The sequence below is a fragment of the Somniosus microcephalus genome, chromosome 13, assembly GCF_052327205.1.
Source record: "Somniosus microcephalus isolate GS21.2 chromosome 13, FLI_Smic_1.0, whole genome shotgun sequence".
Taxonomy (NCBI): domain Eukaryota; kingdom Metazoa; phylum Chordata; class Chondrichthyes; order Squaliformes; family Somniosidae; genus Somniosus; species Somniosus microcephalus.
Window position 1 is genome coordinate 76,887,108 of NC_140999.1, and position 24,255 is coordinate 76,911,362.

The 24,255-nt window shown below is 51.2% G+C and overlaps 1 protein-coding gene across 6 annotated transcripts in view; it reads right to left on the minus strand.

Moving 5' to 3' along the window:
- LOC147108427 (scaffold attachment factor B2-like) overlaps window positions 1-10,577 on the minus strand; it is a 155,000-nt gene extending 144,423 nt beyond the window's left edge. For 2 of the 6 annotated variants that reach the window (XR_015080591.1, XM_086005056.1), the window contains exon 1: window positions 10,351-10,577. Coding sequence is in view for 4 of the 6 variants with exons in the window: in XM_086005056.1 (XP_085861182.1) it covers window positions 10,351-10,503 (153 nt within the window). In the remaining 2 variants the exon portion in view is untranslated. The remainder of the gene's footprint in view (window positions 1-10,350) is intronic. The other 4 variants (XM_086005053.1, XM_086005052.1, XM_086005054.1 and 1 more) reach the window with 2 other exon arrangements.
- Between the last annotated feature and the right edge of the window lie 13,678 nt (window positions 10,578-24,255).

Genomic DNA, 24,255 nt, shown 5'->3' on the forward strand with positions numbered 1-24,255 from the left:
TGTATTCAGACCGGAGGGAAGTGTATTCAGACTGGAGGGAAGTGTATTCAGACTGGAGGGAAGTGTATTCAGACTGGAGGGAAGTGTATTCAGACCGGAGGGAAGTGTATTCAGACCGGAGGGAAGTGTATTCAGACCGGAGGGAAGTGTATTCAGACCGGAGGGAAGTGTATTCAGACCGGAGGGCAGTGTATTCAGACTGGAGGGAAGTGTATTCAGACCGGAGGGAAGTGTATTCAGACTGGAGGGAAGTGTATTCAGACCGGAGGGAAGTGTATTCAGACTGGAGGGAAGTGTATTCAGACCGGAGGGAAGTGTATTCAGACCGGAGGGAAGTGTATTCAGACCGGAGGGAAGTGTATTCAGACCGGAGGGAAGTGTATTCAGACCGGAGGGAAGTGTATTCAGACCGGAGGGAAGTGTATTCAGACCGGAGGGAAGTGTATTCAGACTGGAGGGAAGTGTATTCAGACTGGAGGGAAGTGTATTCAGACTGGAGGGAAGTGTATTCAGACTGGAGGGAAGTGTATTCAGACCGGAGGGAAGTGTATTCAGACTGGAGGGAAGTGTATTCAGACCGGAGGGAAGTGTATTCAGACCGGAGGGCAGTGTATTCAGACTGGAGGGAAGTGTATTCAGACTGGAGGGAAGTGTATTCAGACTGGAGGGAAGTGTATTCAGACCGGAGGGAAGTGTATTCAGACTGGAGGGAAGTGTATTCAGACTGGAGGGAAGTGTATTCAGACTGGAGGGAAGTGTATTCAGACTGGAGGGAAGTGTATTCAGACTGGAGGGAAGTGTATTCAGACTGGAGGGAAGTGTATTCAGACCGGAGGGAAGTGTATTCAGACCGGAGGGAAGTGTATTCAGACTGGAGGGAAGTGTATTCAGACCGGAGGGAAGTGTATTCAGACTGGAGGGAAGTGTATTCAGACCGGAGGGAAGTGTATTCAGACCGGAGGGAAGTGTATTCAGACTGGAGGGAAGTGTATTCAGACCGGAGGGAAGTGTATTCAGACTGGAGGGCAGTGTATTCAGACTGGAGGGAAGTGTACAATGGTGTTCACCCAGGGGTCGGTATTAGGATTACTGTCTTTTTGATGCATATTAATGACCTGGACTTGGGTATACAGGGCATAATTTCAAAGTTTGCAGATGATACAAAACTCGGAAATGTAGTAAACAATGAGGAGGATAGTAACAGACTTCAGGAGGGCAGACAGACTGGTGAAATGGGCAGACACATGGCAGATGAAACTTAACGCAGGGAAGTGTGAAGTGTTACATTTTGGTAGGAAGAATGAGTGGTGGCAATATGAACTCAATGGTACAATTTAAAGGGGGTGCAGGAACAGGGAGGCCTGGAGTTGTATGTATACAAATCTTTGAAGGTGGCAGAACAAGTTCAGAAGACTGTTAAAAAAAGCACATGGGATCCTTGACTTTATTAATACAGGAATAAAGTACGAAAGCAGAGAGGTTATGGTAAACTTCTATAAAACACTGGTTAGGCCTCTTCTGGAGTAATGTGTTCAATTCCAGGCACCACACTTTAGGAAAGATGTCAATGCCTTAGAAATGGTGCAGAAGAGATTTACTACAATGGTACCAGGGATGAGAGACTTCAGATATGTGGAGAGGCTGGAGAAGCTGGGGTTGTTCTTAGAGCAGAAAAGGTTAAGGGGAAATTTGATAGACGTGTTCAAAATCAAGAAGGGTTTTGTAGAGTAAGTAAGGAGAAACTGTTTCCAGTGACAGAAGGGTTGATAACCGAAGGGCACAGATTTAAGGTGATTGGCAAAGGAACCAGAAGCGACATGAGAACATAATAAATAGGAGTAGGCCATACGGCCCCTCGAGCCTGCTCCGCCATTCAATAAAATCATGGCTGATCATCGACCTCAACTGCTGGCCTCCCATTCTTCCCCTGCTCCATTCATTCAACGCTTTGCCACTCCGTCCTCACTGCTCTTTACTGGCTTCCTATTCACCAACTCATTGTATTTAAAATCCTCCTCCTCATCTTTAAGCACTCCCATGGCCTTGTCCCACCCTAGCTTTGCATTTCCTTCAGCCTTACATCTCCCGACTCCCCCTTCTGCAAATTTCACCTCCCCCGACCCCCTGCTTTACCCTTTTTCCTACCACTGGTAGCACAGACTCCAGTCCCACTCTCTCTGAACACCTTCCCCTCTCCTTGTCTCTCCATCTTCAAAAGCCTTCTTAAAAGCCTCAAACCTTTGGTTAGCTCACATAAAACCCAATGGAAGCATCATGAGTCAGTTTTCTAAGTTAAAGGTGCCATCAAAATGCAAGTTCCATTATTGATGCCAACAGCTATACAGAAAATACTAGTCACTCATTCCTACGAGAGGACAAGTCCAAAATTCTTGGCTCTTTCTCATCAAGCAGTTTATCATCAGCAATAAAAAACATAATGTTGAAATGTTTTAAAGTTATTTCTCTGCTTCAAAGCTGCAGAATGCCACAATTTTTAACCTTAACTGTTTAATGAAATAAATAATTACAAATATTCAGAAAAAAAAATTGGATAAACATCTCAATTCCCTTTATTATGCAATAGGGCTGAAGTTCCACAGTAAGGGACAATTAAATACATCAACGTTACCTAAAATCACGTAAAACATTATAAAATTGATCAATGAGTTTCATGGCGTCCCAATTAATTTATGGAACTTCATTGTCTCTGTACCACCCTATTAATCGATCACAAAATACCAGCATCAATAAATCAGTGATGCTCCAAAGTGTCGACATGAAACTTTCTCCAGCCAGACAGACTGCAGCATAAGGGGCCCTTCAGATTTCTCAGTCAAGTGTGATTTGCAGTGTTCCACTGGTCCCAAGCAAAGAAAGACTTCCATTTCAAAAGCCTTTCATGCCTCAGGATGTCCCGCAACACTTTACAATGAAGTACGTTTCGAAGTGTAGTCACTATTGTAATGTAGGAAACACGATAGCCAATTAGCACACAGCAAGCTCCCAACACCCCTCTCTCTGCCCATTCTTCTCCCATCCTCACCCCTACCTCCACTAGCCCCTTCCCCTGCCCATCCTAGCCCCTCCCCTCCCTCTGCCCATTCCGACCCCTCCCTCCTCTACCCATTCTGGCCTTTCCCTCCTCTGGCCCCTCCCTCCGCTAGCCATTCTAGGCCCTCCCTCCTATGCCCATTCTGGCCGATCCCTCCTCTGCCCATTCTAGCAGATGTAATAGCAGAGCACTTGGAAAACAGTGACAGGATCGGACAAAGTCAACATGGATTTACAAAAGGTAAACCGGGCTTGATTAATCTACTGGAATTTTTTGAGGATGTAACTGGTAGAAGAGATGAGGGAGAACCAGTGGATGTGGTGTATTTGGACTTTCAGAAGGCTTTCAATAAGGTCCCGCATAAGAGATTAGCGTGTAAAGTTAAGGCACATGGGATTGGGGACAAGGTACTGACTTGGATAGAGAACTGGTTGGCAGACAGGAAGCAGAGAGTTGGAATAAACGGGCCTTTTTCCGAGTGGCAGGCAGTGACTAGTGGGGTACCACAGGGATCGGGCCTAGGACCCCAGCTATTCACAATATATATTAATGATCTAGACGAGGGAACTAGATGTAATATCTCCAAGTTTGCAGACGACACAAAGCTGGGTGGGCGTGTGTGCTGTGAGCAGGATGCTGAGAAACTCCAGTATGATTTGGACAGGTTGGGTGATTGGGCAGATGCAGTATAATGTGGATGAATGCGAGGTTATCCACTTTGGTGGACCGGAAATAAAGGTTCTAAATTAGGGGAAGGCCGATTTTAATATGATAAGGCAGGATCTGGCCAATGTGGACTGGGATCAGCTACTTGAAGGAAAATCCACATCGGAGCAATGGGAGTCTTTCAGAAAGGAAATTGAGAGAGTACAATGGCAACATGTTCCCGTAAAGGTCAAGGGTGGGACCAACAAGCCCAGGGAACCTTGGATGTCAAGGGATATACGAGAATGGATTAGGAAAAAAAGGGGGGCTTTTGCCAGATACAAAGGACTAAAGACAGAGGAAGCCCTAGAGGAGTATAGAAAGTGCAGGGGGACACTTAAAAAAGAAATTAGGAGAGCAAGGAGGGGCCATGAAATAACACTGGCGAGCAAAATAAAGGAAAATCCTAAGGTGTTTTAGAAGTATAATTAAGGGCAAGAGGATAACTAGGGAAAGGGTAGGGCCCATTAGGGACCAAAGTGGCAAACTGTGTGTAGAGCCAGAGGATGTAGGTGGGGTTTCAAATGAATTTTTTGCATCTGTGTTCACTATGGAGAAGGACGATGTGGACATAGAAATCGGGCAGGGGGACTGTGATATACTTGAACATATTAGCATCGAGAGGGAGGAGGTACTAGCGGTTTTAGCAGGCTTAAAAGTGGATAAATCCCCAGGCCCGGACGAGATGTATCCCAGGCTACTATGTGAGGCAAAGGAGGAGATTGCAGGGGCTCTGACACACATTTTCAGAACCTCTCTGGCCACGGGATGTGCCAGAGGACTGGAGAACAGCTAACGTAGTACCATTATTCAAGAAGGGTAGTAGGGATAAACCAGGGAATTACAGGCCAGTGAGCCTAACATCAATGGTAGGAAAATTATTGGAAAAAATTCTGAGGGACAGCATTGGTCTCCACTTGGAAAGGCAGGGATTAATTAGGGATAGCCAGCATGGCTTTGTCAAGGGAAGATCATGTCTGACCAATTTGATTGAATTTTTCAAGGGGGTGACTAGGTGTGTGGATGAGGGTAGTGCAGTGGATGTGGTTTACATGGATTTCAGTAAGGCTTTTGATAAAGTCCCACCTAGGAGACTGGTCATGGGATCCAGGGTGCCTTGGCACATTGGATCCAAAACTGGCTTAGTGGCTCTAGGGCTTCCTCTGTCTTTAGTCCTTTGTATCTGGCAAAAGCCCCCCTTTTTTTCCTAATCCATTCTCGTATATCCCTTGACATCCAAGGTTCCCTGGGCAGAAGGCAGAGGGTGATGGTGGAAAGTTGTTTTTGTTGTTTTTGTGACTGGAAGCCTGTGTCCAGTGGGGTACCGCAGGGATCGGTGCTGGATCCCTTGCTGTTTGTGGTCTACATTAATGATTTGGATGTGAATGTAAAAGGTATGATCAGTAAGTTCGCAGATGACACGAAAATTGGTGGGGTGGTAAATAGCGAGGCGGGAAGTCTCAGGCTACAGGACGATATAGATGGGTTGGTCAGATGGGCGGAACAGTGGCAAATGGAATTTAACCCTGAAAAGTGTGAGGTGATGCATTTTGGACGGACTAACAAGGCAAGGGAATACACAATGAATGGTAAGACCCTAGGAAAGACAGAGGATCAAAGGCACCTTGGTGTGCATGTACATAGATCCCTGAAGGAAGCAGAACAGGTGGATAAGGTGGTTAAAAAGGCATATGGGATACTTGCCTTCATTAGCCGAGGCATAGAATATAAGAAGTCACACAACACCAGGTTATAGTCCAACAGCTTTATTTGAAATCACAAGCTTTCGGAGCGCTGCTCCTTCTTCAGGTGAAGTGGAGAAATGCATAAAGACACAGCTTATATAGTCAGAGAATCATGTCAGATGTTTACAGGTAACCTTTCCAACTGCCATTTATCACACCTCGGCAGAGAGATAATCACAGCAGTCAAAGGTGTGAATGGTGTCCAAACAGGTCAGTCAGGGAAACATTACATCAAAGAACAATCAGGTGGGGTCACAAGGGGTCAAATATTGCAGATGCTGGGGTCTGTATGAAAAACAAAAAAAGACAAAAAACATTTTTTTTGGCTGGAAATCACAGCAGGTCCGGCCGCATCTGTGTAGAGAGAACAAGCCAATGTCGACTCGAGTCTGGATGACCCTGCATCAGGTGGGGTTACATGTAGCGTGACATGAACCCAAGATCTCGGTTGAGGCCGTCCTCATGGGTGCGGAACTTGGCTATCAGTTTCTGCTCGACGATTTTGCGTTGTCGTGTGTCTCGAAGGCCACCTTGGAGAATGCTTACCCGAAGATCGGAGGCTGAATGTCCTTGACTGCTGAAGTGTTCCCCGACTGGGAGGGAACACTCCTGCCTGGTGATTGTTGCGCGGTGTCCGTTCATCCGTTGTCGCAGTGTCTGCATGGTCTCGCCGATGTACCATGCTCCGGGGCATCCTTTCCTGCAACGTATGAGGTAGACAACGTTGGCCGAGTCACATGAGTATGTACCATGTACCTGGTGGGTGGTGTCCTCACGTGTGATGATGGTATCTGTGTTGATGATCTGGCATGTCTTGCAGAGGTTGCTGTGGCAGGGTTGTGTGGTGTCGTGGTCGCTGTTCTCCTGAAAGCTGGGTAATTTGCTGCGAACGATGGTCTGTTTGAGGTTAGGCGGCTGTTTGAAAGCGAGTAGTGGAGGCGTGGGGATGGCCTTAGCGAGGTGTTCGTCGTCATCGATGACATGTTGAAGGCTGCGAAGAACATGGCGTAGTTTCTCCGCTCCGGGGAAGTACTGGACGACGAAGGGTACTCTGTTGGTTGTGTCCCGTGTTTGTCTTCTGAGGAGGTCTATGCGATTTTTCGCTGTGGCCCGTCGGAACTGTCGATCGACGAGTCGAGCGTCATATCCCGTTCTTACAAGGGCGCCTTTCAGTGTCTGTAGGTGTCCATCGCGTTCCTCCTCGTCTGAGCAGATCCTGCGTATTCGCAGGGCTTGTCCATAGGGGATGGCTTCTTTAACGTGGTTAGGGTGGAAGCTGGAGAAGTGAAGCATCGTGAGGTTGTCCGTGGGCTTGCGGTAGAGTGAAGTGCTGAGGTGTCCGTCTTTGATGGAGATTCGTGTGTCCAGGAATGAGACTGATTCTGAGGAGTAGTCCATGGTGAGTTTGATGGTGGGATGGAACTTGTTGATGTTATCGTGTAGTCTTTTCAGTGATTCTTCGCCGTGGGTCCATAGGAAGAAAATGTCGTCGATGTATCAGGTGTATAGCGTTGGTTGGAGATCCTGTGCAGCGAAGAAGTCTTGCTCGAACTTGTGCATGAAGATGTTTGCGTATTGGGGTGCGAATTTGGTCCCCATGGCTGTTCCGTGTGTTTGGGTAAAGAACTGGTTGTCGAAGGTGAAGACATTGTGGTCAAGGATGAAGCGGATGAGTTGTAGGATGGCGTCTGGAGATTGGCTGTTGTTGGTGTTGAGTACGGAGGCTGTCGCAGCGATGCCATCATCGTGGGGGATACTGGTGTAGAGTGCCGAGACGTCCATCGTGGCGAGGAGTGTTCCTGGTTCAACTGGTCCGTGGGTGCTGAGCTTCTGTAAGAAGTCTGTAGTGTCGCGACAGAAGCTGGGGGTTCCCTGTACGATGGGTTTCAGGATGCCCTCGACATATCCAGAGAGGTTCTCACACAGGGTTCCGTTGCCTGATGTGATAGGACGTCCAGGTGTGTTGGCTTTGTGTATCTTTGGGAGGCAGTAGAAGTCTCCCACGCGGGGAGTACGTGGGATGAGAGCATGTAGGATGCTTTGAAGGTCTGGATCGAAGGTTTTGATCAGTCTGTTGAGTTGGCGGGTGTGTTCTTTGGTCGGATCTGCGGGTAACTGTCTGTAGTGTTCCTGATTGTCCAGTTGTCGGTATACTTCTTTGCAATAGTCCGTTCTGTTCTGTATGACGATGGCACCTCCTTTGTCTGCTGGTTTGATGACGATGTTGCGGTTGGTCTTGAGAGCGTGGATGGCGTTGCGTTGTGCTCGGGTGACATTCTAGACTGTCTTGTGAGTGCGGCTGATGAATCTGGCGTTGATGCATCTCCTGACAGCTTGAGCATACATGTCAAGCTTAGGGCAGCGACCCTCCGGAGGGGTCCAATTTGACTCTTTCTTCTTCGGTTGCTGCACTGCGGATCCCTCTGTCTGCTGTTCCGGATCATTGATTGTCTCATTGGGTTCGCTGCTGACATCTTGGGATTTGTGGAAGAATTCCCGGAGCCTCATTCTCCTGATGAATTCCTCTGTGTCTGCCGCGAGACCGATGGGGTCCATTTTGGTGGTGGGGCAGAAATTGAGCCCTCGGCTGAGAACTTCAATTTCGTCTGGTTGAAGGGTGTGGTCGGACAGGTTGACGATGGATTTCCCTGTGGTTTCAACCGTGGTACCGGAGGAGGCTTGGTTGCTGCTGCTGGTGATGCCAAGTTTCTCAAGCTTCCTGTTCTTGGTGTGCATGTAGGTAGCGTAGTTCCGTTGCCTTGTTTGTTTGGCGGTGTCTCGTAGCTGGTCTGCTGCGTCCTGAGCACAGGCTGAGAACATGGACTCCATCTCGGTTTCGATGTTGCGGCGTCTGCTGTAGAGCTGGTGTACGAGATGGTTGAGGAGCGTGCGAGAGGTACGACGGCAGTCTCTCAGAGTAGTCTGTGTTGTCGGTCGACTTGAGTGGGTTAGTGATCTGTAGTCCTTTCGGGATCTTGTCTGCTTTCTTGCATCTCTGTAGAAACTTGATGTCTGTGTCGATATGCGCGATCTTCTTGGAGATCCTCTCCACTTTGAGCCGGCAGTTTGTGGTGTCGATAGTAGCCATGGTGTGGAGATGCCGGAGTTGGACTGGGGTGGACAAATGTAAGAAATCACACAACACCAGGTTATAGTCCAACAGCTTTATTTGAAATCACAAGCTTTCGGAGCGCTGCTCCTTCGTCAGGTGAAGTGGAGAGATGCATAAAAACACAGCTTATATAGTCAGAGAATAATGTCAGATGTTTACAGGTAATCTTTCTAACTGCCATTTATCACACCTCGGCAGAGAGATAATCACAGCAATCAAAGGTGTAAATGGTGTCCAAACAGGTCAGTCAGGAAAACATATCGAAGAACAATGAGGTGGGGTCACAAGGGGTCAAATGTTGCGGATGCTGAGGTCTGTATGCTTTTCATACAGACCTCAGCATCCGCAACATTTGACCCCTTGTGACCCCACCTCATTGTTCTTTGATGTAATGTTTTCCTGACTGACCTGTTTGGACACCATTTACACCTTTGATTGCTGTGATTATCTCTCTGCCGAGGTGTGATAAATGGCAGTTAGAAAGATTACCTGTAAACATCTGACATTATTCTCTGACTATATAAACTGTGTTTTTATGCATCTCTCCACTTCACCTGACGAAGGAGCAGCGCTCCGAAAGCTTGTGATTTCAAATAAAGCTGTTGGGACTATAACCTGGTGTTGTGTGATTTCTTACATTTGTCCACCCCAGTCCAACACCGGCATCTCCACACTATAGGAAGGATGTGATTGCTTTGGAGAGGGTGCAGAGGAGATTTACCAGGATGTTACCTGGGCTGGAGCGCTTCAGCTATGAAGAAAGACTGGACAGGCTGGGGTTGTTTTCCTTGTAGCAGAGAAGGCTGAGGGGGGACCTGATTGAGGTATACAAAATTATGAGGGGCATAGATAGGGTGGATAGAAAGGAACTTGTCCCCTTAGTAGAGGGGTCAATAACAAGGGGGGCATAGGTTCAAGGTAAGGGGCAGGAGGTTTAGAGGGGATTTGAGGAAAAACTTTTTCACCCAGAGGCTGGTTGGAATCTGTAACTCACTGCCTGAAAGGGTGGTAGAGGCAGGAACCCTCACAACATTCAAGAAGCATTTGGATGAGCACTTGAAATGCCATAGCATACAAGGCTACGGACCAAATGCTGGAAAATGGGATTAGACAAGGCTTGATGGCCGGCGCGGACGCGATGGGCCGAAGGGCCTCTTTCTGTGCTGTATAACTCTATATGACTAAATAGGAAGGCAGATTATTATCTGAACGGCAATAGATTGGGAGAAGGGGAAGTGCAACGAGACCTGGGTGTCCTTGTGCACCAGTCGCTGAAAGTAAGCATGCAAGTGCAGCAGGTGGTTAAGAAGACAAATGGTATGTTGGCCTTTGTAGCAAGAGGGTTCAAGTACAGGAACAAGGATGTCTTGCTGCAGTTGTACAGGGCCTTGGTGAGACCACACCTCGAGTATTGTGTGCAGTTTTGGTCGCCTTATCTGAGGAAGGATGTTCTTGCCATGGAGGGAGTGCAGCGAAGATTCACCAGACTGATACCTGGGATGGCAGGAATGACATATGAGAAGAGATTGGGTCCATTGGGCTTATACTCGCTGGAGTTTAGAAGAATGAGAGGGGATCTCATTGAAACTTATAAAATTCTGACAGGACTAGACAGACTAGATGCAGGAAGAATGTTCCCGATGGTCGGGGAGTCCAGAACCTAAGTTTCTATGTTACCCATTCTGGCCCCTCCTCCTACTCCCCCAGCCCATCCCCCGCTCCCGGCCTCCCCTCACCTGCCGCAACCGCTCCATCAAGACGCTTTTGTTGCCGTTGGTATCGAGATTTCTCTTTTTCAGCTCTGCTTTCAAGTCCACCACCCTCAGCTCGGCGAGCCTGCGCACGTCATCCTCGGCAGCGGGAAGCGCGGCCCCGCTCTCCTCCGCCATTGCAGCCTGCCACACACACTCACACCGGCAGCAAAAGCTCGACAAGATGGCGCTCACCCGTCCGCCGCCAGTGCGCATGCGCGGTGCCAGCCCACCAGCGGCCACTGCGCAGGCGCGACACGCACAGGAAGAACCGGCTGTTCTCCAATTTCACACCAGGCCAGCGACTTCACATCCCTCCACTTAACCCAGGTAACCATCCCTGTCTGCAACACCATCTATATTCATCATACAGTATATTAGGGAGCCAAATACATAAATCACTAAAAGCTGATGGACAACAACAACTTGTGTATATATATACCCCCTCTCCTCCCTACCTCCCTTCCCTACCCCCGCTTCCCTCCCTCCCCCTTCCCCCCCTCCCCCTCCCCCTCCCTCCCCCTCCCCCCAGTTGCTCTCTCTCTTCCCCCCAGTCTCTCGCTCTCTCTCTTCCCCCCAGTCTCTCGCTCTCTCTTCCCCCCAGTCTCTCTCTCTTCCCCCCAGTCACTCTCTCTTCCCCCCAGTCGCTCTCTCTTCCCCCGTCGCTCTCTCTCTTCCCCCCCGTCTCTCGCTCTCTCTCTTCCCCCCCGTCTCTCGCTCTCTCTCTTCCCCCCAGTCGCTCTCTCTCTTCCCCAGTCGCTCTCTCTCTCTTCCCCCCAGTCGCTCACTCTCTTTCCCCCAGTCGCTCTCTCTCTTCCCCCCAGTCGCTCTCTCTCTTCCCCCCAGTCGCTCTCTCTCTTCCCCCCCAGTCGCTCTCTCTTCCCCCCCGTCTCTCGCTCTCTCTCTTCCCCCCCAGTCTCTCGCTCTCTCTTCCACCCCAGTCTTTCGCTCTCTCTCTTCTCCCCAGTCACTTGCTCTCTCTCTTCCCCCCAGTCGCTCTCTCTTCCCCCCAGTCGCTCTCTCTTCCCCCCAGTCGCTCTCTCTTCCCCCCAGTCGCTCTCTCTCTTCCCCCCAGTCGCTCTCTCTCTTCCCCCCAGTCGCTCTCTCTCTTGCCCCCAGTCGCTCTCTCTCTTCCCCCCAGTCGCTCTCTCTCTTCCCCCAGTCGTTCTCTCTCTTCCCCCCAGTCGCTCTCTCTCTTCCCCCAGTCGCTCTCTCTTCCCCCAGTCGCGCTCTCTCTTCCCCCAGTCGCTCTCTCTTCCCCCCCAGTCTCTCGCTCTCTCTCTTCCGCCCCAGTCTCTCGCTCTCTCTCTTCCCCCCCGAGTCTCTCGCTCTCTTCCCCCCAGTCGCTCTCTCTTCCCCCCCAGTCGCTTTCTCTCTTCCCCCCCAGTCGCTCTCTCTCTTCCCCTCAGTCGCTCTCTTCCCCCCCAGTCGCTCTCTCTTCCCCCCAGTCGCTCACTCTCTTCCCCCCAGTCGCTCACTCTCTTCCCCCCAGTCGCTCACTCTCTTCCCCACGTCGCGCTCTCTCTTCCCCCAGTCGCTCTCTCTCTTCCCCCCAGTCGCTCTCTCTCTTCCCCCCAGTCGCTCTCTCTCTTCCCCCCCAGACGCTCTCTCTCTTCCCCCCAGTCGCTCTCTCTCTTCCCCCCAGTCGCTCTCCCTCTTCCCCCCGGTCACTCTCTCTCTTCCCCCCAGTCGCTCTCACTCTTCCCCCCGTCGCTCTCTCTCTTCCCCCCAGTCGCTCTCTCTCTTCCCCCGAGTCGCTCTCCCTCTTCCCCCCGGTCACTCTCTCTCTTCCCCCCAGTCGCTCTCACTCTTCCCCCCGTCGCTCTCTCTCTTCCCCCCAGTCGCTCTCTCTCTTCCCCCCAGTCGCTCTCTCTCTTCCCCCCAGTCGCTCACTCTCTTCCCCCCAGTCGCTCTCTCTCTTCCCCTCAGTCGCTCTCTCTCTTCCCCCCAGTCGCTCTCTCTCTTCCCTCCAGACGCTCTCTCTCTTCCCCCCAGTCGCTCTCTCTCTTCCCCCCAGTCGCTCTCTCTCTTCCCCCTGGTCTCTCTCTCTCTTCCCCCCAGTCGCTCTCACTCTTCCCCCCGTCGCTCTCTCTCTTCCCCCCATTCGCTCTCTCTCTTCCCCCCAGTCGCTCACTCTCTTCCCCCCAGTCGCTCTCTCTCTTCCCCCCCAGTCGCTCGCTCTCTTCCCCCCAGTCGCTCGCTCTCTTCCCCCCAGTCGCTCTCTCTCTTCCCCCCAGTCGCTCTCTCTCTTCCCCCCAGTCACACTCTCTCTTCCTCCCAGTCGCTCTCTCTCTTCCCCCCAGTCGCTCTCTCTCTTCCCCCCAGTCGCTCTCTCTCTTCCCCCAAGTTGCTCTCTCTCCTCCCCCCAGTCGCTCTCTCTCTTCCCCCCCAGTCGCTCTCTCTCTTCCCCCAGTCGCTCTCTCTTCCCCCCAGTCGCTCTCTCTTCCCCCCCAGTCGCTCTCTCTCTTCCCACCAGTCGCTCTCTCTCTTCCCCCCAGTCGCTCTCTCTCTTCCCCCCAGTCGCTCTCTCTCTTCCCCCCAGTCGCTCTCTCTCTTCCCCCCCAGTCGCTCTCTCTCTTCCCCCCAGTCGCTCTCTCTCTTCCCCCCAGTCGCTCTCTCTCTTCCCCCCAGTCGCTCTCTCTCTTCCCCCCAGTCGCTCTCTCTCTTCCCCCCAGTCGCTCTCTCTCTTCCCCCCAGTCGCTCTCTCTCTTCCCCCCAGTCGCTCTCTCTCTTCCCCCCAGTCGCTCGCTCTCTTCCCCCCAGTCGCTCTCTCTCTTCCCCTCAGTCGCTCTCTCTCTTCCCCCCCAGTCGCTCTCTCTCTTCCCCCCAGTCGCTCTCTCTCTTCCCACCAGTCGCTCTCTCTCTTCCCCCCAGTCGCTCTCTCTCTTCCTCCCAGTCGCTCTCTCTCTTCCCCCCCAGTCGCTCTCTCTCTTCCCCCCCAGTCGCTATCTCTCTTCCCCCCAGTCGCTCTCTCTCTTCCCCCCCAGTCGCTCTCTCTCTTCCCCCCAGTCGCTCTCTCTCTTCCCCCCAGTCGCTCTCTCTCTTCCCCCCAGTCGCTCTCTCTCTTCCCCCCAGTCGCTCTCTCTCTTCCCCCCAGTCGCTCTCTCTCTTCCCCCCCAGTCGCTCTCTCTCTTCCCCCCAGTCGCTCTCTCTTCCCCCCAGTCGCTCTCTCTATTCCCCCCAGTCGCTCTCTCTCTTCCCCCCAGTCGCTCTCTCTCTTCCCCCCAGTCGCTCTCTCTCTTCCCCCCAGTCGCTCTCTCTCTTCCCCCCCAGTCGCTCTCTCTCTTCCCCCCAGTCGCTCGCTCTCTTCCCCCCAGTCGCTCTCTCTCTTCCCCTCCAGTCGCTCTCTCTCTTCCCCCCAGTCGCTCTCTCTCTTCCCCCCAGTCGCTCTCTCTCTTCCTCCCAGTCGCTCTCTCTCTTCCCCCCCAGTCGCTCTCTCTCTTCCCCCCAGTCGCTCTCTCTCTTCCTCCCAGTCGCTCTCTCTCTTCCCCCCAGTCGCTCTCTCTCTTCCCCCCAGTCGCTCGCTCTCTTCCCCCCAGTCGCTCTCTCTCTTCCCCTCAGTCGCTCTCTCTCTTCCCCCCAGTCGCTCTCTCTCTTCCTCCCAGTCGCTCTCTCTCTTCCCCCCCAGTCGCTCTCTCTCTTCCCCCCAGTCGCTCTCTCTCTTCCCCCCAGTCGCTCGCTCTCTTCCCCCCAGTCGCTCTCTCTCTTCCCCTCAGTCGCTCTCTCTCTTCCCACCAGTCGCTCTCTCTCTTCCCCCCAGTCGCTCTCTCTCTTCCCCCCAGTCGCTCGCTCTCTTCCTCCCAGTCGCTCTCTCTCTTCCCCCCCCGTCGCTCTCTCTCTTCCCCCCAGTCGCTCTCTCTCTTCCCACCAGTCGCTCTCTCTCTTCCCCCCAGTCGCTCTCTCTCTTCCTCCCAGTCGCTCTCTCTCTTCCCCCCAGTCGCTCTCTCTCTTCCCCCCAGTCGCTCTCTCTCTTCCCCCCAGTCGCTCTCTCTCTTCCCCCCAGTCGCTCTCTCTCTTCCCCCCCAGTCGCTCTCTCTCTTCCCCCCAGTCGCCCGCTCTCTTCCCCCCAGTCGCTCTCTCTCTTCCCCTCAGTTGCTCTCTCTCTTCCCCCCAGTCGCTCTCTCTCTTCCTCCCAGTCGCTCTCTCTCTTCCTCCCAGTCGCTCTCTCTCTTCCCCCCCAGTCGCTCTCTCTCTTCCCCCCGTCGCTCTCTCTCTTCCCCCCAGTCGCTATCTCTCTTCCCACCAGTCGCTCTCTCTCTTCCCCCCAGTCGCTCGCTCTCTTCCTCCCAGTCGCTCTCTCTCTTCCCCCCCAGTCGCTCTCTCTCTTCCCCCCCAGTCGCTCTCTCTCGTCCCACCAGTCGCTCTCTCTCTTCCCCCCAGTCGCTCTCTCTCTTCCCCCCAGTCGCTCTCTCCCTTCCCCTCAGTCGCTCTCTCTCTTCCCCCCAGTCGCTCTCTCTCTTCCTCCCAGTCGCTCTCTCTCTTCCCCCCCAGTCGCTCTCTCTCTTCCCCCCAGTCGCTCGCTCTCTTCCCCCCAGTCGCTCTCTCTCTTCCCCCCCAGTCTCTCGCTCTCTCTCTTCCCCCCCAGTCGCTCTCTCTCTTCCCCCCAGTCGCTCTCTCTCTTCCCCCCAGTCGCTCTCTCTCTTCCCACCAGTCGCTCTCTCTCTTCCCCCCAGTCGCTCGCTCTCTTCCTCCCAGTCGCTCTCTCTCTTCCCCCCCGTCGCTCTTTCTCTTCCCCCCAGTCGCTCTCTCTCTTCCCACCAGTCGCTCTCTCTCTTCCCACCGGTCGCTCTCTCTCTTCCTCCCAGTCGCTCTCTCTCTTCCCCCCAGTCGCTCTCTCTCTTCCCCCCAGTCGCTCTCTCTCTTCCCCCCAGTCGCTCTCTCTCTTCACCCCCAGTCGCGCTCTCTCTTCCCCCCAGTCGCTCTCTCTCTTCCCCCCCAGTCGCTCTCTCTCTTCCCCCCAGTCGCCCGCTCTCTTCCCCCCAGTCGCTCTCTCTCTTCCCCTCAGTCGCTCTCTCTCTTCCCCCCAGTCGCTCTCTCTCTTCCTCCCAGTCGCTCTCTCTCTTCCTCCCAGTCGCTCTCTCTCTTCCCCCCCAGTCGCTCTCTCTCTTCCCCCCGTCGCTCTCTCTCTTCCCCCCAGTCGCTCTCTCTCTTCCGACCAGTCACTCTCTCTCTTCCCCCCAGTCGCTCGCTCTCTTCCTCCCAGTCGCTCTCTCTCTTCCCCCCCAGTCGCTCTCTCTCTTCCCCCCCAGTCGCTCTCTCTCGTCCCACCAGTCGCTCTCTCTCTTCCCCCCAGTCGCTCTCTCTCTTCCCCCCAGTCGCTCTCTCTCTTCCCCTCAGTCGCTCTCTCTCTTCCCCCCAGTCGCTCTCTCTCTTCTTCCCAGTCGCTCTCTCTCTTCCCCCCCAGTCGCTCTCTCTCTTCCCCCCCAGTCGCTCTCTCTCTTCCCCCCCAGTCGCTCGCTCTCTTCCCCCCAGTCGCTCTCTCTCTTCCCCCCAGTCTCTCGCTCTCTCTCTTCCCCCCAGTCGCTCTCTCTCTTCCCACCAGTCGCTCTCTCTCTTCCCCCCAGTCGCTCTCTCTCTTCCTCCCAGTCGCTCTCTCTCTTCCCCCCAGTCGCTCTCTCTCTTCCCCCCAGTCGCTCTCTCTCCTCCCCCCCAGTCGCTCTCTCTCTTCCCCCCAGTCGCTCTCTCTCTTCCCCCCAGTCGCTCTCTCTCTTCCTCCCAGTCGCTCTCTCTCTTCCCCCCCAGTCGCTCTTTCTCTTCCCCACAGTCGCTCGCTCTCTTCCCCCCAGTTGCTCTCTCTCTTCCCCTCCAGTCGCTCTCTCTCTTCCCCCCAGTCGCTCTCTCTCTTCCCCCCAGTCGCTCTCTCTCTTCCTCCCAGTCGCTCTCTCTCTTCCCCCCCAGTCGCTCTCTCTCTTCCCCCCCAGTCGCTCTCTCTCTTCCCCTCAGTCGCTCGCTCTCTTCCCCCCAGTCGCTCTCTCTCTTCCCCTCAGTCGCTCTCTCTCTTCCCCCCAGTCGCTCTCTCTCTTCCCCCCCAGTCTCTCGCTCTCTCTCTTCCCCCCCAGTTGCTCTCTCTCTTCCCCCCCAGTTGCTCTCTCTCTTCCCCCCAGTCGCTCTCTCTCTTCCCACCAGTCGCTCTCTCTCTTCCCCCCAGTCGCTCGCTCTCTTCCTCCCAGTCGCTCTCTCTCTTCCCCCCAGTCGCTCTCTCTCTTCCCACCAGTCGCTCTCTCTCTTCCCACCAGTCGCTCTCTCTCTTCCCCCAGCCGCTCTCTCTCTTCCTCCCAGTCGCTCTCTCTCTTCCCCCCAGTCGCTCTCTCTCTTCCCCCCAGTCGCTCTCTCTCTTCCCCCCAGTCGCTCTCTCTCTTCACCCCCAGTCGCGCTCTCTCTCTCTTCCAACAACAACATGCCCTCAAAAAAGCCTTGGCAACGCCAGGCACTTCAGGTAGTATATATTTATATAGCGCCTTTAACGTAGTAAAACGTCCCAAGGCGCTGCACAGGAGTATTTTAAGACAAAAAATTTCACACCGAGCCACATAAGGAGAAATTAGGGCATGTGACCAAAAGCTTGGTCAAAGAGGTAGGTTTTAAGAAGCGTCTTAAAGGAACAAAGAGAGGTTGAGAGGCGGACAGGTTTAGAAACATAGAAGATAGGAGCAGGAGTAGGCCATTCGACCCCTCGAGCCTGCTCCACTATTCAATGAGATCATGGCTGATCATCCAAACTCAGTACCCTGTCCCTGCCTTCTCCCCATATTTCCTGATCCCTTTAGCCTTAAGAAATATATCTAACTCCTTCTTGAATATATTTAATGAATTGGCCTCAACTGCCTTCTGTGGTAGAGAATTCCACAGGTTCACCACTCTCTGGGTGAAGAAATTCCTCCTCATCTCTGTCCTAAATGGCTTACCCCTTATCTTTAGACTGTGACCCCTGGTTCTGGACTCCCCCGCCAATGGGAACATCCTTCCTGCATCTAGTCTGTCTAGTCCTGTTAGAATTTTATAAGTTTCAATGAGATCCCCTCTCATTCTTCTAAACTCCAGCGAGTACAAGCCCAATCGACCCAATCTCTCCTCATACGTCATTCCTGCCATCCCAGGTATCAGCCTGGTGAATCTTCGCTGCACTCCTTCCATGGCAAGAACATCCTTCCTCTGATAAGGCGACCAAAACTGCGCACAATACTCAAGATGTGGTCTCACCAAGGCCCTGTACAACTGCAGCAAGACATCCTTGTTCCTGTACTCAAACCCTCTTGCTACGAAGGCCAACATACCATTTGCCTTCTTAACCGCCTGCTGCACCTGCATGCTTACCTTCAGCGACTGGTGCACAAGGACGCCCAGGTCTCGTTGCACTTCCCCTTCTCCCAATCTATTGCCATTCAGATAATAATCTGCCTTGCATTTTTTGACACCAAATAACCTCACATTTATCCACATTATATTGCATCTTTGTTCCTGTACTCGAACCCTCTCACTACGAAGGCCAACATACTTGCTTACCTTCAGCGGCTGGAACACAAGGACACCCAGGTCTCGTTGCACTTCCCCTTCTCCCAATCTATTGCCGTTCAGATAATAATCTGTTTTTGCCACCAAAGTGGATAACTTCGCATTTATCCACATTACACTGCATCTGCCATTCATCTGCCCAATCACCCAACCTGTCCAAATCATACTGGAGTTTCTCGGCATCCTCCTCACAGCACACACACCCACCCAGCTTTGTGTCATCTGCAAACTTGGAGATATTACATCTAGTTCCCTCGTCTAGATCATCTTTAATATATATTGTGAATAGCTGGGGTCCTAGGACCAATTCCTGCGGTACCCCACTAGTCAGTGCCTGCCACTCGGAAAAAGACCCGTTTATTCCAACTCTTTGTTTCCTGTCTGCCAACCAGTTCTCTATCCATAGAAACATAGAAACATAGAAGATAGGAGCAGGAGTAGGCCATTCGGCCCGTCGAGCCTGCTCCGCCATTCAACGAGATCATGGCTGATCATCCAAACCCTAGCACCCGGTCCCTACACCGACAGCCATCCCACCCAAGCCCTATCCCCGTAACCCCACGTATTTAATCCCCCCTAACACCAAGGGCCAATTTTTTATCATGGCCAATCAACCTAACCCGCACATCTTTGGACTGTGGGAGGAAACCGGAGCACCCGGAGGAAACCCATGCAAACACGGGGAGAATGTGCAAACTCCACACAGACAGTCACCCGAGGCCGGATTTGAACCCGGGTCCCTGGCACTGTGAGGCAACAGTGCTAACCACTATACCTTGCCCCCAATCCCATGTGCCTTAACTTTATACACTAATCTCTTATGCGGGACCTTATCGAAAGCCTTCTGAAAGCCCAAATACACCACATCCACTGGTTCTCCCTTATTTATTCTACCAGTTACATCCTCAAAAATTCCAGTAAATTAGTCAAGCATGATTAACTCTTGTAAATCCATGTTGACTTTGTCCGCTCCTGTCAGTTTTCCAGTTGCTCTGCTATTACATCTTTTATAATGGACTCTAGCATTTTCCCCACTACCGATTGTAGGATTCGCAAAATTGGATTTAATATCAATAAGGGTTAAATGGCAGAAGAGGCCATGATTTTAAAGACTGTTTTAAAAGAAGCCCAGGAAAAAGGGGCATACAAAATGGCCACCATACCATGTGATCAGCTTATCGGGACACTTTAAAATGGTTCCTGCGCAACCTCAGACAGCTTTGTGGATTCAACCTACAGTAAGTTCCGGAAGCCGTTCCTGAGAGAACGAAACCAGACCCCCAGGTATGCATATGGATTAGATGCAGATCTAGTCAAGATTGGCCTGGAGACAGAGACCATCAAAATACTGCCCCAGACAAAAGGGGACAATTTCATATTCATGAGAACAGCACCCAGGACTAGATAACGACATCAGCAGGACATTCAAAACAATGGAGGTGATTCCAAACCAGAGATGGGCCTGTTACCAGCCGTTTAAGACATTTTAAATATAATAACTACCCCACTGTGCTCTAAGCCCGCCAAAAATAAAACAGAGACTGTAGTGTCCGTGTGTTGATAAAGACACTGAAGACAGGAGTTGGTTCATAGGTATTTACTAAGCAAAGTCGGCGGGTTTGGGGGGGGTGGTTTCTAAAGGGTATACACAATACACAAGCTTATGTAGCCCAAGTGGCAATTACCGGCATTACGCACACCTGGGGCTCTTAAAGGCACATACACCACAATTCCTCCCCTTTTAGCTAACCAGTACATCATATTTTAAGTAATTATTAATTACATTTTATATGCAAAATAATATACATTGCTGTAATTAATTAATTATAAGTTAGTCTCTCAGGAGGCTTCCTGACTCGGTCCGGATAACACCTCGGGGGTGTAGTAGTTTCTGGTGGTGTAGTAGGCTCTTCTGGCAAGGCTGATTCGGCTTGAATGCCAGTGTCGGGTTCATCGGGTTCCAGTATCACCGGATCGGAGGTAGATATGGGTATCTCTACTTCATCGTTAGATGTATAGAGTGGTGGTGTAGGTTGTCCCTTTTCGGATGACTTTATGATTTGGTCAGCATGGCGCCTTATTATGCTTTCTCCGATGTCCACGGTATACATCAGTGGTCCTAGTCGTGTGCAGATAGTTCCAGGCTGCCATTTCTCGGTACGGTAGTCCCGGGCCAAAACCTGTTGGCCTATCTGGAAGGCCCTAGTTGGCCTTTCATTCATGCCTTGAAACTGTCGGTTCTCCACGTCCCTTCGGATGTTGGGCTTGACCAAATCCAGCTGGCATCTTAGGTTTCTATTGAAGAACATCATGGCGGGAGTTTGGTTGGTAACCATATGTGTTGCATTCCTGTATGCGAATAAGAAGTTATCCACCTTGTGCTGAAGTTTTATGTCTTCATTACCCATGGCCTTTATGGCCTTCTTGAAGGTCTGGACAAACCTTTCAGCCAATCCATTGGTGGCGGGATGGTATGGGGCGGACGTGTAGTGCTTTACCCCATGGTTTTTTAAGAACTTTCTGAATTCTTCGGACACAAATTGCGGTCCATTATCAGAACATATCTGTTCTGGCAGCCCATTCCTGGCAAATATGGTCCTTAATACTGTGATGGTTTTTTCCGTGGTGGTGGAGGACATCTTTATTACCTCCGGCCACTTGGAGTGTGCATCAACCGCGATTAAGAACATTGAGTCCATAAATGGACCAGCAAAGTCGATGTGCACCCTTTGCCAGGGAGATGAGGGCCACTCCCATGGATGTAGAGGGGCTTGTGGTGGAGCGTTTTGGACCTTCTGGCATCCTAGGCAGCTCTTGGTCATTTCTTCGATGTCTCCATCAATACCTGGCCACCATACAAACGCCCTGGCTAGGTTCTTCATTTTCACTCCACCCAGATGCCCCTCATGAAGCTCCTTTAGCACTTTATCCTGGAGTTTGGGTGGAATCACCACTCTGGATCCACACATCAAGGTTCCTCGGCACACTGACAGCTGTTCTCTTCTTTGCGAGAATGCTGGCAACAGTGGTTCGCCATGTGCTGGCCATCCCTTCACTGTTAAATCGTAGACCCGTGAGAGAGTCGGGTCATTTCTTGTCTCCCTTTCAATGGCAGAATTTGTCACTGGTAGACATTCCACAATGGTAGAGTGGAATATCTTTACTGGGTCTACTGTAGGTGCCTCTTCTATCGTTGGCAACGGTAGGCGCGATAAACCGTCAGCATTCCCATGCTGTTTTGACCCTTTGTATTCTATGTTGTATTGGTGTGCCCCTAGAAAAAGGGACCACCTCTGTAGCCTTTGTGCTGTCATAATGGGAACACCCTTTTTAGGGTTGAATATGGAGATGAGGGGTTGATGGTCAGTCAACAAGGTAAATTTTTGTCCGTGTAGGTAATGGTTGAATTTCTTTACTCCCCATACCAGGCTGAGTGCTTCCCTGTCGATTTGGGCATAGTTACGCTCAGCTGAGTTCAATGAGCGTGACGCAAAAGCTATCGGCCGTTCCGAGCCATCAGGGAATTTATGCGATAATACTGCTCCTATGCCGTAAGGGGATGCATCGCACGCCAGTCTGATTGGCAGTGATGGGTTGTAATGAGCCAAAACTTCTTTGGATGTGATTAAGTCTCTGCATTTACGGAAGGCATTTTTGCAGTCTTCGTTCCATTTCCAAATTACTCCTGTTTGTAACAGTTCATTAAGAGGGTGTAGAAGAGTTGATAAGTTCGGTAAAAATTTATGATAGTAATTTATTAATCCCAGGAACGACCTTAATTGTGAAACATTTTCAGGTGCTGGGGCTTTTATGACTGCCTCAATTTTTTCAGGTGACTTATGCAACCCTTCCTTATTTATTATGTGGCCACAATATGATATTTGATTTCGGAAAAATTCACACTTGGGGCGATTTGCTCGTAGGCCCCGTTCTCTCAGCCTAGTGAGCACCTGCTCTAAATTGGCAAGGTGCTCGTTGTCATTTTCTCCTGTTACAAGGATGTCGTCTAGGTAGCATTGAGTCCCCGGAATCCCTTGGAGGACTTGCTCCATAGCTCTTTGCCAGATAGCTGGAGCGGATGCTACTCCGAAAACCAGTCGATTGTACTGGTACAGACCTTTGTGTGTATTTATCGTGAGATATTTTTTAGAGGCTTCTTCAACCTCCATCTGTAGATATGCCTGTGCCAAGTCAATTTTGGTGAAACGTTTCCCTCCGGATAGTGAGGCGAAAATATCTTCTATCCTCGGAAGAGGATACTGTACCGTGTGAAGGACCAGGTTTACAGTCACCTTGAAGTCTCCACAGATGCGAATTTTTCTCTGTTCTTCAGATCCATCACCCTTCAATGCTTTCTTCATGACTGGGACGATGGGTGTTGCCCACTCGCTCCAATCTATTTTAGATAATACGCCTGCCTTTTCCAAATTCTCCAGCTCTGCCTCGACTGCTGGACGAATTGCGTATGGCACCGGTCTTGCCTTAAAAAACTTGGGAATTGCTGCATCTTCTACTTTTATTGAAGCGATGATGCCTTTCAAGGTTCCTAGTTTCTCTTGAAACACTTCCTTGGCGTTGGCCAAGATGTCTTTCAATCGTTCAGGTATGACGTCATCATCATCTTTTTCCTTACTGGTCACCGTCAGTGCCTGAATGGAGTGCCAGTCTAAAGGTATTTTTCTGATCCATTCACGTCCCAACAGCGGTGGACCACCATCTTGTAGAACGTATAAATACAACTTCTGTATTTCCTTGCCGTTGTATACAACAGGCACCCTTATTTTTCCTTTGGGGTATACTTTCTGCCCCGTATATGTTTTCAAGATAATGGATGTATCTTTTAAAGGTATATGCGGAAATAGCCGCTCGTAATCCCGTCGATTTATGACGGTCAGAGCTGATCCTGTATCTAGCTCCATTTTAACTGGGGACCCTGCTATTGTGAGGGTAACCCAAATGGTCTGGTAATCTTCTTTGGCAATTACATTATGTAATTTGAGAGAGCTTAGTCTCTTGTTCCCGGAGTCGCTATCGCTCTTCTGGTCCTCGGAGCTACTGTCCGTCATCATTTGTACCTTTCTGTGCTTTTCCTTATTGATTCTTTTCCCGTTAGTGGATTTTTTATTTTCAGATCGGCACACACGTGGAATGTGTCCCATCTTTCCGCATCGCCTGCACGCTTTTTCCCTGAACCAGCAGTCCCTCTGGTCATGGGTGGATCTGCCGCAGCGATAACATCTCTCGAAACCCCGTGTCATTTCATGGGTGCCGAAGTCCTGTGGCCTTTGCTGTATCTTTGCAGCTCCTATTGCACTGAAAGCCTTGTCCAGTGTTAAATCTTTTTCAGAAGATACCTTTTTTTGTGTTTCTACACTTAGGGGATCGCAGATGAATTTGTCCCGCAGAGAATCTGCCAGTCCTGCCTCGAATTGGCAGTGTAGGGTATCAACAAGCTCCTCAAAATTCTTGTCCATCAGTTCGGCTGGAGTGATTAAGTTTCGTAACAGCTTGTATGTCTTCGCGCCCATTAGATCCAGAAGCACTGAAGCTTTTTTTTCATCTTCTATTCCATTTGCGGTGCAATATACCTCCACTCTTTCCACATATGTGGTCCAATCCTCTATCTTGTTATCAAAAACATCAATATTGCCAAAATTAGGCTCTGTTTCGCTATCAAAAGCATCAATATTGCCAGACTTAGGCATTTCAGAAAAGATATGGCGCTTCCCGCCCTTTTTTTTTCTCTTTTCTGTAGCAAGATATGGTGCTTCCCGCGCTTTCACGCCGCTGCTGCCGATAACAACGCTGTTTACTGCGGTTCCCGTTCTCTTTATGTTTTTTTAAATTTACTGTTGGAGACTCGTTCCTGCCGGAGGTCTGAAAGCTGATCTGCTTGCCGCGCCGGCCGTCTCCCGAGTGCTCCCTCACAGTCCGTTATTGCTTGCCTCCGATTTCGCTGCCTGTCTCAGCTGTAGAGCCCGCTGCTGGAGCCCCACCCTGATGCCCAGGAAGGATTAGCGCAGTACCTGCCACCAGCTTGGCCAGCTGGTGAAACCACAGCTTCTCTCACTTCCTTGAGTCTTCTGGACGCCGGAGGAATCGATGTCCTTGAGGTGCTGCCGAATTGCCGGTAAGTCCGTTTCCACTTCGTCGCCACTGTAGTGTCCGTGTGTTGATAAAGACACTGAAGACAGGAGTTGGTTCATAGGTATTTACTAAGCAAAGTCTGGGGGGGGTGGTTTCTAAAGGATATACACAATACACAAGCTTATATAGCCCAAGTGGCAATTACCGGCATTATGCACACCTGGGGCACTTAAAGGCACATACACCACAATTACTAACCTGATTTTGGGCGGGAAGTGAAGCCCCTGGAAG